General features: G+C 34.0%; 1 protein-coding gene across 6 annotated transcripts in view; it reads right to left on the reverse strand.

Annotated features, from left to right (window-relative positions):
* The window catches only part of LOC127285450 (uncharacterized), a 34,475-nt gene that overhangs the window by 12,611 nt on the left and 9,542 nt on the right, over positions 1 to 12,322 (reverse strand). For all 6 annotated transcript variants that reach the window (XM_051311468.1, XM_051311469.1, XM_051311466.1 and 3 more), the window contains exons 5-11: positions 11,636 to 12,215; positions 10,775 to 11,576; positions 10,590 to 10,667; positions 10,128 to 10,339; positions 9,494 to 9,723; positions 4,865 to 5,319; positions 81 to 4,785 (exon numbers count right to left, since the gene is read on the reverse strand). In XM_051311468.1, the coding sequence (XP_051167425.1) occupies positions 81 to 4,785; positions 4,865 to 5,319; positions 9,494 to 9,723; positions 10,128 to 10,339; positions 10,590 to 10,667; positions 10,775 to 11,576; positions 11,636 to 12,215 (7,062 nt within the window). The remainder of the gene's footprint in view (positions 1 to 80; positions 4,786 to 4,864; positions 5,320 to 9,493; positions 9,724 to 10,127; positions 10,340 to 10,589; positions 10,668 to 10,774; positions 11,577 to 11,635; positions 12,216 to 12,322) is intronic.

Here is a 12,322-nt window from a genome sequence, read left to right on the forward strand (position 1 = left end):
AAATGTTAATATTTAATTAGTTAATTGAATTAAGTAAACTAATTAGAATATTTAATTAAATGCCAAAAAAAAAAACGTACCAGATTCTCCTCTCGTATTGGCATCCGGTACTGACGATCTTCTCCTGTTGCTCCAGATTTTCTCCTCGATGGAACCGCTGCAAACCCCCGCGACTCCACCAGTACCACCACCAATCGATCCACAACTTCTGACTCTATCGAGTTGCTCCCTTGAAAAACTTTTTGGATTAAACAATAAATCTCCAGCACTTCGACGTTTTGCAGCCATTGCCAATGCACTTGCACTTGCACTCGCGCTAACATCACCCGAACATGCCAATAAACTTAATTTTGTCCGCGAATCCGCCGCCATCAAAGCCGATTCAAAACTTCCCCTCCACGAGAATCTCTCATAATCACTGGCTTCCCTCTCCTCACCCTCCTGTCCAGCATTTGGATTAGGATGTCCATTGATCAACAATAATGGATCATGTGACTTGGAACGTGGCAATTGCGTTGTTGACGATGGATTTGTCGAATCTGATGTTGAATCATCGTCTTCCGTTGTCGAGGCCGACGATGGTGTTCGATGATGTTGCGTATATCGTCTCCATGAGGCATGCGGTTGTACTGTTGATCCACCTTCCGAGACCTCGTGCATTAAAGCCACCAAACGACTTCCAATGTGATGCATCACTTTTGCAATCAATGGCGGACTACTGTGTGGTGTTGAACTCGCATCAGAACTCGTGTCACCGGCCATTTTTGTGAAACTTTGCACAAGTTTCTGATAAACAAAAGCAGTATCCCTACCCAAACATTGTTGATTTGTTGGCATTTTGTCGCTTTTCTCCTTCTCAAATGGATCTCGCGATGTTGTATCAAATTTACTAATAATCTGCTGACAACTCTGGGAAATTTGTTCCTGTAATGCCGAACGACGTCCACCGGCAGCGCCTTCCAAATCAGAACTTGTGTAATCCGAACTGTCATAAGAATCAGACCACGTGTCCTCGGAGCTGAGATACTCGACAATCTCTCTCACTTGCTCGTCCCTGATTCCAGGCACGGTTTTCATCAGTCTTGTCAATTCATTCTCAAAATAAACCAATTGCGGTGGTTTTGTACGATTTTGTGAACAGTGTCGAATTTTTGACGTATAACCAGACAATCGTGGACTCGGCGACGGTGATGCGCCACTCGAAACATTACTACCCGTTGAACTTGGTCCATTTGAATTGGCAACCATTGTCTTGAAGAATTGACGCATTTTCGACATCATGAGATTCGTTTCCTCATCACTTGACCAATTATTAAAGCTATCTTTCCGCGATAGTGAAGCGTTCGCCACAGGTGGTAGTGTTTGATCAACTTTCGCGACACTCATTTTCTCCCGATGTATTCGATGACTTTCATCCATTCTTCGATCTTTGGAAGCTGATTGATTAATTTCTGGCGCTTGACCATCCGTTGGCGATTTCTGATGTTGCAAAAGATCATCACAACTTCCAACAAATCCAGAATCTCTTGATTGTTGCTTGGATCTCGATTCCATTGAATTTAATTGAGCAATCCTTGAACTATCAAGATGAGAAGATAAATGAGCATTGTCAGGTTGCGGTGTCTTTGCTCGTTCATCATCTGAATTAATCCCTTCCTCATCGCCTTCAGGAACTTCCGTGACAATCATATCCCGCGGTTCTGGAGTTTTATTTCTATCCTCAGAAACTCTTGGACTTTGAGTCCCAAGATTTCTTGGCTTCTTTTTCTTTCTCTTGACAGTGTCAAATTGACCATCAGTTCCAAATGCTGGTGTTTGATTTTCCTCCGCCACATCAGTTTCGGTTGATGAACCCTCGGATTGTGAATCTTGTCCATCTTGATTCAAACTCAAATCCTGTAATGAATTTTGTGAACTTGGATTTTGTGCCAATGCCAAAAGATTATCGAGCGATGAACTGTGAGATCTTCCAGTTCCACGTGCTCGTACCAATCTTTTTCTTCGTTGCGCTTCAGGACTCGGTCGTCCCTCTGAATCACTGCCAACTGATCCATCAGAATCACGACGATCTTGATTAAATCCAAGAAACTCGGACAAAAAATATTTCTCAAGCCTCGAGGAATTCAATGACTCTCCAGATTTTTCTTGGCCTGAATTAGACGCCTCCTCTTGACCCAATGACTCAAGACCTTCTGAATGAATAGACGATGTCTCGGATAAACTATCAACCTCTCTCGATCCACAACTTATATTCCCATCACCACCAAGACCAAAAAAGAAATATTTCTCCAATTCCGAAGCAGACGGTGGTCTTTGTTTTTTTTGTTTAGCAACAAAATTTGGTTCAGCCTCACTCTCCTCACACGATTCTTCAACAATTGTATGCAATGTAAAATCAATTGCCTGCCGATGATAACCCCTCAATTCCTCTTCACGATCACCTAAATTATTTGATTCATCCTCGGAACTTTCTTCAGTTGCTGTCGTTGCACTCTGCTCATCTTCATCATGTGACACTTCTTCAACCCACGAGTCATCATCAGCAAGTCCTTCCTCGAGTATAACAACACCAGTCACAGAATCATCACCACTAACAACACTTCTTACTCTCGATGATTCCTTTTGCATTTCATCAACATTTCGCGATTTTGCAATTACACTTTTCACCGATTGCACGTCCTCGTTCTCACTTGCACTACCGACACTTAAACCACTATCAATTTCAAGCTCTGACTGTTGTGACATTAGACGTTTCACCATAAGAGGTTTTCGTGGTCCCTGGCCATTCGAACGTCGAGGCTCAGCCACAGCTTCCAGCGCCAGCTGGAAATAGCCGGCCAATCCTTGGCCCGTGGCAGGTGCAACATCATCCGGTTGCAATAGTGTCGTTGTATCCGATGTTATTACACTCACAGGTTGATAAGCCCCCTGTGTAATCATCACGAGACTCTTGTATTTATTATTTTGGGGAAAGTTTTGAAGATCACGAGCTGTTGTTGACACAACAGGAGGGAAGCCATTCTCCTTCGTCCGAGTGGGCGGGAGTCGCTCAACTGAATAACACCGCGCTGTTCCCCGCTCGATTCCAGCTGCACCCCCACTATCCTCATCTCCCACCTGCCGTGCGCCTGCCAACTTACCTCTCACTCGCTGTTCGCTTTCGTCATGCGTCACCGATATCGCGACAGGGTTTATTGTCTCATCATCATCATCATCATTCGATCTCATCTCAACACTTTTAAATATTTCCTCAATCTTCCCGCTTATTATATCATTCATCTTTCGATCCTCTTCCTTTAATTTTCTCCCTTCTTTCTCTTCTTCTATCTTCATTTCTCCTTCCTCTTCTTCTATTTTTACCTCTTCATTCGGAACAAATTTATAAGATTCAAATTTTGATTTCAATTGATCATTATTGATTTTGCGAAGAATTGGCGGCTTATTGTTACAACGAATTGAACGGCTATTATCGCCAAATGCGAAACGCACTGGCGTTACTTCGTACTCGTGTAATTCATCGCTGCTCACCTCACTTCCTGTGGTGTTGGTCTCGCTCGTTGAGCTATCCGTTATTGAACTCACGCTCGAATCCTCTCGAGGTTTCTGACCCGGATTCGTTGCCGCGTCGCGTGAACTCTCGATTTCCTTTATTCGACTGTTATCATTGATGGGCGTCGAAGCCAATTTTTCCGATATCTCAAGAGAATCAGGAATTGAGTCTTTTTTCTCTATTTCATCATCTTCACTTGTGAGTTCTCCAATCATTAAATGATCTTGATTTTTGACTTCATAATTCTCTGGATCTAGCGTTTTAATTGATTTCAATTCAATTCGACAGTCGAGTGAGTCTTTTGAATCGGCAACATAAATTTCATTGACATCGTGAAAAATATCCGTTTTTGTCGAATCCTTCGTAAGCCAATAATTATCATCAACAATTACATTATCGGAATCAATTTTATCTTCATTTTCATCGCCTTTATCATTTTTATCAGCATCTTCATTTAATAATCGAACACAACGGAGAATAACGGGTTCTTCTTCTTCCGAGAGGGCAGTGACTTTTTTCAATGTGATTCCACCCTCTCGCGCCGAATCCGAATCATCATTATCTTCAATGTCATTGTCACTTGTCAACGAATCGTCATTAATCACAAATACACGCGAGAAACGATGCGAGGCAGAATCCTCAAGATCGCTACTGTCAGCCGATGAGCGACCGGAAGAACTTCCGGAATTACCACGCGAGTGTCGATACATTCTTTGATTTCGCGCTTCTTTAAATGAAATATCCTCCTCCGCTTGTTCCTCATTCGAACACTCCTCAGATTCTTCCACTTTTGTTAATGTGCCTTTATTATCCTTAATTTCAATTTTCTGCTCGGGTTCACTAACCTTTAATTCACTGGTTTTTGAATCTTGCTGTTGGCATTCATCAATTACTGTCGGGAATGGAAGAACCGATGATTCACTGTTGATTGTACCAAAAAATACATGTTCCGGTTGAAAACCAAATGCAACTGGATCGAAGTTAGTTAATCGAGGTTCTAAACGACTCCCGTGAAGAGGTTGATTAAATCGTGGATGCCAAGCAAACCAAGGAGCCGATGGATCACCTCTTAATCGTAAGCTTCCCTCAAATGTTGAATCACGATTTATCATTGACGAAGCGGCCGCTAAATCACTATTCCAAAGGGCCGCGGGCACTGGAACTGGATACGGTACCGGAACTGGAATTGGCACTGGAACTGGAAGAACATTCGCTCCCCGCGTTCCTCCACAAGCCTGATAAAACAACCAAATTATTAAAAAAATCACAGTTTAAAAAAAAAAATAGTGTTCTTTTTAAGAAAAAGAAAATTACCTGACAAGAAGACGATCCACGACCTGGACAACAGCTCCAGTGACTCGAGACAGTAGTGTCAGTTTCTAAATTATTGATATTAATAGCTAGAGGAATCCCCGATGGCAAAGGAAGTGTGCCACTCTCGAAATAATCCCAATCGCAGTCTTCTAATCCTTGTGCATGACTGCCGTGCGGTATTCCATTTAAATACGACGAACCAGAACAACTACTCTCGGCATCATCTTCTTCTCTTCCAGACGAAGAATCAGAACTTATAAAAACCAAACGTCTATAATCGACATTTGGTGAATCCTGAACATGAGATTGAGAATGAGCTTGTCCTTGGGTGCAACCTGGCCCGGGGGGGCTTACTTGTCGCCCCCCACTCCGACCAATCACATGTAATGTTTGAAGATTCTGCAATTCATCACCACAACAATTCCTCGCATGTGATCGTCCTCTGCGTCGTGATCCTGAAAAATTAATTAGTTTTAACAAAATATTTAATTTAGTAATTACTGTTTTATTCAATTATTAATTAACAGTAATTAATTACTAATACCTAAATAATAATTAATTTAAAAATAATTTTTCTAACAAAATAACTAACAAAAAATAAAAAAATACTAAACAATATTTTCAAAGTAAATTGAATTTTTCACTCTATGGAGTCAGAATGATCACAGATTCGACTAAAGAAAAAATAAAACACAAGAAACTGTTTCAAAAAGGGGCTTCGCGTCAGGTACTCGTTTTTACGCGCTAATGAATTATCTGGTCAGTGGCATGAGCCAAGTATATAAAGACTATGAGACTCATATACTTTTTTTTAACAAAAGAATCTAAAAAAAAAAATTCCTACAAAAATTAATTACAGTATCAATAGTTTAATTTCCTTTTAAAATTCCCTTTATAATAACACATACACAATATTTCTTTTTTTAATTATATTTTTTAATAAATACAAAAAAAAAATTAATCATTTTAAACTTTTACGAAATATTAATTCATTTTAAAATTTAATATACAAATTGTTATTTCAAATTCAATAGAAATTCTATTAAATTTGTCTAAAGACATGAAAAAAAACTAGTAAGACATATTTAAAAAATTTTTTTGACTTTTGATGAAAAAAAAAACTTCAATGAAACATAAAATTGAAATATTCAGTGAAACTTGAAAAATGTGGGCGAACAAAGAAGCAAAACACACCCAGTCAAGTGTTTAAACATTTTCATGGTAGATTGATTTGTTTTGTGAAAATCGTTAAAAATTACTTTCCACTCTCAGAATACGTTGATGCATAAAAAAAATTAAATTCATTACTTTTATCGTAGCGATATTTAAAAAAAAAAAAAAATTTCCCAGTTATATATAGAATATTAATTGAAATAGATATTTTTATCTCTCGCCTCTTTCGAACAGATTCAATTACCCGATATCGATAAATTGAAATAATAAAATAGTTTCAAATATTATATATGAATCAGCACTTTATCACATATACACATTACCTCAAATCACTGTAACTTATTTCGAGATTTTCACTTTTAGTCAGCACTATTTTAAAGTTTATAAATCGATCGCTTATTATAAAATAATCTTCGATTTATTATATAAAATAAACTATAATTTCAATTAATACGAAAAACAATAATTAATTTTGGCAAAACAACAAAATTTTTAAATAAAACAAATTTCAAAAAATTTGTGTACTGTAAATTTTAAATTGATGTATCAAATTAAATTTGAATGAAAAAATTTAATTTGAAAGCTCTCAAAAAAAAAAAAAAACAAACAAACAAATTGGAAATTTTTGCGAAAATTTAATTGAAAAAAATAATTTTCTCGTTTCAGTTTAAAATATACTCGTCTCGTTGAATCGCGTCAAGACTGAGAAGCCGGTTTATCGTTATATTCTCTTAAAAAGACTTGTATGTACCAAGATGGCAATTTTTTTCCACTGTCCCTTCTTGGCAAATCTGCGATCTATTGTATATATATATATATACTGCCCACAATAGTCGCGAATTCGCGTGGGCCTCTATAACACACTGACGTTAAACTGCGAGAGCGCTCTGATGTTTCTGCTTCATGCAACGAGGCACACCTGAATCCTGTAGCGTCGTTGTTGTTACTATGAAACGACGAAACACAATCTATAGTATTTCAAAGCGGTATAGTGCATTAAAACCACGTACAAGGTGGCCAGTGGGAAGCGAAGCATGAAGCAACTCTGAGGGAATAGCAGCGAGTCGGAATATGACCACTTGGAACTGTTCCACTTCGATTTTGGCTCAGTATTGCCTAACAAAAAGTATTGAGTAAAAAGAAAAAAATCGTTACGTATTTTATTTTTCCCTTTTTTGCAATTCATTCGAAAGATTGCTACAAGTTCCCTTCATTTTCATCAAATTCCAAAAACTAACGATTATTATAACTCACGCGATACATTTTATATATAAAATATTAAATCAACAATTTTATTTTTCGTTTCATTTTGAAATTTTAGAGATATTTGCAAACAAAAAAGAATAATAAAAAAAATAACGAACATTTATTAATTAAACTAATATTACGTTCAATTAGATCATTCGGCTTAAAATAATCAACCTAAAATAATGTCAATGAATCAATTACTGTTGCCAATTAGTATCATTAATTCTTTCTAATGATAAACTAGGTCATTAAAAATGAAATTATAAACAAGTAAATTAAAAAATTGAATTATTAATTTTAAAAAAAACCTTTGAAAATTAATTTATAATATTCAAATAGTTAATAATGCTATAAATTTTTTTTTTAATAGAAAAAATACAAATTTTAATTATAAAAGAAAATGAGAAGGAAGGAAAATGTAGCAATAATCTTTTTTATGTGACTCCCTGAATTTTACAAGGTGTTTCTACACGATAGAATTCCAGCATCCTCAAGGAATGTTCGTAATTACACTACGCACTCAACTATTTATTCAGGATGCGAAGGACGGTACTAAAAGAGAAAATGTTCCGTGGAAAGCAAACGACGACAAGAAAGAACACTCACAAAACGGAGTAAATTTTAATAAGTGTATTCAATTTCGAAAAAAGCGATATAAAATCGAGTAATAAAGAAACACTATTAACTATTTTTAATTTAGTTAATAATAAAGCTAAATTTATTATTAACATTAATAAGAATTCAAATTGTAAATTAAAAATTTCCATTTTTTAAATAAGAAATTAATTTTAAAAAAATTTGTCATAAATTATGTAATGTTACATAAATGACGTGAATAAAAATATTTTTTAAAAATTGTTTAACAAATCATTAATTTTATAAATTAATCAATTACATTAGTATTTTCAGTCAGAGATATATTCTTTTTTAGAACCTTTTTTTTCGTTTCAGAATTACTCGTTATCTTTTTTACGACAAGTGTTCTTTTCATTCTTATCTTGCCACCTAGTATACTTTGCAGGTGAGCGGACTGTAGAACGAAACAGAGAACGTTTGTTGTACTACATATTATATGTACCTATACGTATATATATATGTATACCTTTGCTTTAACTTCACTGCACTACAAACAATCTACCCTTATACATATACACCTATATATATATTTTCCATATATGAAGAATAAAGCCACAAGTTTCTCATAAAATTCGAGGATTCAGTAAACAGAATATTTCATTTCATCACGTGACTCTAATATTAAACCTCAATTGAAACTTTTAAATTTCGTTTTATTTAAAATTTAAATTTAGAAAAGATAAAAAATTGAAATAAAAATTTAATGCAACAAAAATCAAAAAGTAAAATTATTAAATAGTGACAAAAATGGATTATAAAGAATGAAAATATCAAAGTAGACAAAAATAAAAAAATACTATACACAAAAAGCTAATTATTAATATCTACCTGAGTCATAATGATTATTATCGTAATGTCACTATCACGTTATCAATTTGTCCATAAAAAGTAGAAAACAACACAGATTCCCGTATAGAACAATAAAAAATAAAAAGCAACAATAAGCGTTGTGCCCAGTTGTAAAATTCTAAATCCATCCATTTTATTTTTCAATGTTCCTATTGTTATATAAATGAAACATAACACAAAATTGCCTATATTATTTAAATATTCAGCGAGAAATTGAAATCTCTTACCGGTTCACAACAATACTAAATAACTAAAGACTGCAAAAAGTTCCTAGAGTCGTCAAAGAATGGTTTCTATAATCAATATATGTGCACCTAAAAGCGAACGACAATATCTTTTTAACTGGATATATTTCAACCACGATAATTGTTAATATATATATAAAATCTTTCTAGATAAACGATCACTATAGCAGGTAGGCTATCTCTTATCAATTGGCATAATTCTTTTTATATTTATGTTCAAATAAAATAAATATAATTTCCTTTACTTGAAATAAAGATAATTTGTTTATAAATTAATTATTAACTTGAATAAATTCATATTAATTTAAAATATAATTTACAGACAAAATTTTTATTTACACAAAAAAAATTTTTTTTCCCTTAAAAAAAAAGAACTAGATTTTATCTGTAATAAAAATTTTGACTGTAATTATTTTTTCTCGTAAAAAATAATTGAACAAAAAAAAGTATAGTTAAATTTAGATATTTAAAAATGTACCTTGCGCGTCAAATTGTCTTCGTCGTCGGAGCATTGCTCTACTTTGTGAAGAACCCTGAACTGTCCTACTTGGACCATCTTCGTGTGGTTCATCTTCACCTGCACTCGTCGCACTGTCTCGTTGTACGACTTCATCACAACTTCCTGCAGACGGTCCAAGTCCATTTCCGCTGAAGAACTTGACTCTTCTAGCAATGTCAGCATATCCGTGCAAACTAGATTCTCCTAATCTGCATTTAAAATAAAAATTAATGTTACATTTAATATATAATTTATAAAAAAAAAACGAAAACATTCGTATAAATAAATTCACTACACAAATACGTATTAATAATACTAATAATAAATAATAATATTATATAATAATTATTACTATAAAAATATTAAATTATTAAAATCAAGTATTTTTATATTCTTTTTGCAAAAATATATATAATATAAATTATGTATTCGCTAATGTTGAATTTATCAAATATGATCTTAAAAAAGATGTATTTATTCAATTATATCTTAATTTATAATCATGATTCAACAAGATTTGAAATCTTATTAATCTTTAAAATATAAGAAATATTGCATGGAAATAAAAAAAAAATAAAAAATTATATATGTATATTGAATAAATCGATATTACCTAACACTTTCGCTTCCACTGCTCTCGTATCTTGCACTACTATTAGATTCTCTTCTCGTTCTCGTGATAGTGTCACGTATTCTTTGTGATGCAGAAGAAGAATCACCGCCTCCAGTTTTCCTCGGTAATGCAGGAGTTGGTTCACTCTCACTTTCTCTTGGACTATACTTTGATGATCTCGTACTTAAAGGACTTGCCTCTGGCGAAAGATGCTGTAAATTAACATTCAAAACACTTTATTTTCAATACTATTCTAGATAAAATAATTTCAATATTGTAAATTTAATTTCAATTTTTAATCAATTACAGATTTTAAATACACAACAAAGCAAATTAGTATTTGCAAATTGAAAATAAATAATTAAAAATCATTTAAAAATTTGGAAAAATATTTGAAAAAAGATAAAGTTTATGAAAATCAATTTAAAAAAAAAAAATTGAAGAAAACTATATTAATCTTACACTTGAGCAACGTCTGTTAGGAATGTCGTCAGTATCATCAGGATTCGAAAACTCTTCTTTAGAAAATTTTCTTCTTATCTGCGAAAAAATAATTTTCTTTTCAATCAATTATTATTATTTAAAAGAAATTATAAATATAACCAAAAATATCATAAACAAAAATCTGAAAAAAAAACAAAACTAACCACTTGGAAGTCTTCGCATTTTTTCCCAGGACTCGTGACATCAGGCACAATTTTCATTTCCCCTAAAGTCACCGGATTAGCATAATTGCCAGCAATTAATTCTTCTTGAATCTGTTCGAAACTCTTGAAATCTTCATTTTTCTCCTCATCAAATTCCTTCTCAACAAGAATTTTCTTCTCTTTAATTTTCTCATCATCGTGCTCAGTATTTTTTCCCGCACTTTCTTCACTTTTATTTGATTTCACAGCATTTTCCTCATCGACTCGATCTTCCGTTTTCAATTCATTGGCCATTATCATGGAAACACAATTATTATCCTCGTCACGAGTATTATTCTCGTTTAATTCATAACTTGTCGTAACTGACAATTCTGCGTTTTCTTCTTTTTTGCATTCGGATTCAGTTAAAGTCGATTTTGACCAAGTCGTCGTATCACCCACGCATTCCTCGGTCCATAACTCTTTCTTACACAACGGCCTTTCTTTGGTCACGCAGCTGTTCGTAATAGTGGTGGCGCTCTCCCTGCCTACGTCCTCTTTGCTTTCTCGTCGAAAAAATCTCACTCCTTTAACATCATCTCGCAATGAACTCTGACAAGGCAACGACTTGATTGTTGCTATTTCATCTTTTGTTGCTTCCTTCTGCCGTCGATTTGATCCACCGATATGACGAATATCGTCCTTGCTATCTTGACGTTTCAATTTTTCCTCCTTATTCCTCGGTGACAATAATTTTGGAATAAAACTCGGAACACTGATATCCTCCCTGCTTCTCCTTAAATCGTCAGTGCTTCCTCTGTACCTGAAATTTTAATAATATAAAAATTATTTCAAAAAAAAATCCCCTCTTTTTAATTTTACCTCTGTGGAATCAGCGAGCGTTTCGGTGACTCTTGTGGACTTTTGATATCCTCAAACTCCTTGGAACTTCTTCGAAAAATTGGAATATTGGATTTTTTCTCGCCATGCTTACCAGATGATTTCACCTCAGGATTTGTAGTAAATTTAGCGAACAATCGTGGTGGTTTTAACAATGAGACCCGAGGAGATGAAGAAGTTGAAGAAGAAGAAATTTGATCAGGAGAAATTACTTCATCAATTATTCTCGATTTTACACTCAAATTTTGATTTTTCCCCTTGATTGAACATTTATTTGACTTTTCGTTACGTTTTAAAGTCACATTAGAATCATTGTTCAATAATAATGATTTATTGCCACTCTCATTGTCCGTGAAATGAAAATTCTTCTTAATTTCATCATTATCATCATCATTGTTGGAAATTATTTCATTTTCACAGTTTTTTAATTCTTCAATAGTCGACGCTTCTACGCTATATTGATCCTCGTGATCGTGGTAAAAGTTTGGACAACGAATTGGCAGACTTCGATAAATTCTAAACTCAGGTGACTTTCTCGCTCCTGGCCATTGTGCTGGTGGTCCTGCAAAAAAGAAATTCATTTCAGATCGTAAATATCAAGAAAGATTAAAAATAAAAATTTCAATCTGAATTCAAGAAAAAGTTAAATTTAAACATATGGAAATTTTT

This window comes from Leptopilina boulardi, unplaced genomic scaffold (assembly GCF_019393585.1).
Source record: "Leptopilina boulardi isolate dan_hultmark-lab unplaced genomic scaffold, ZJU_Lbou_2.1 LbouV2_333, whole genome shotgun sequence".
Taxonomy (NCBI): domain Eukaryota; kingdom Metazoa; phylum Arthropoda; class Insecta; order Hymenoptera; family Figitidae; genus Leptopilina; species Leptopilina boulardi.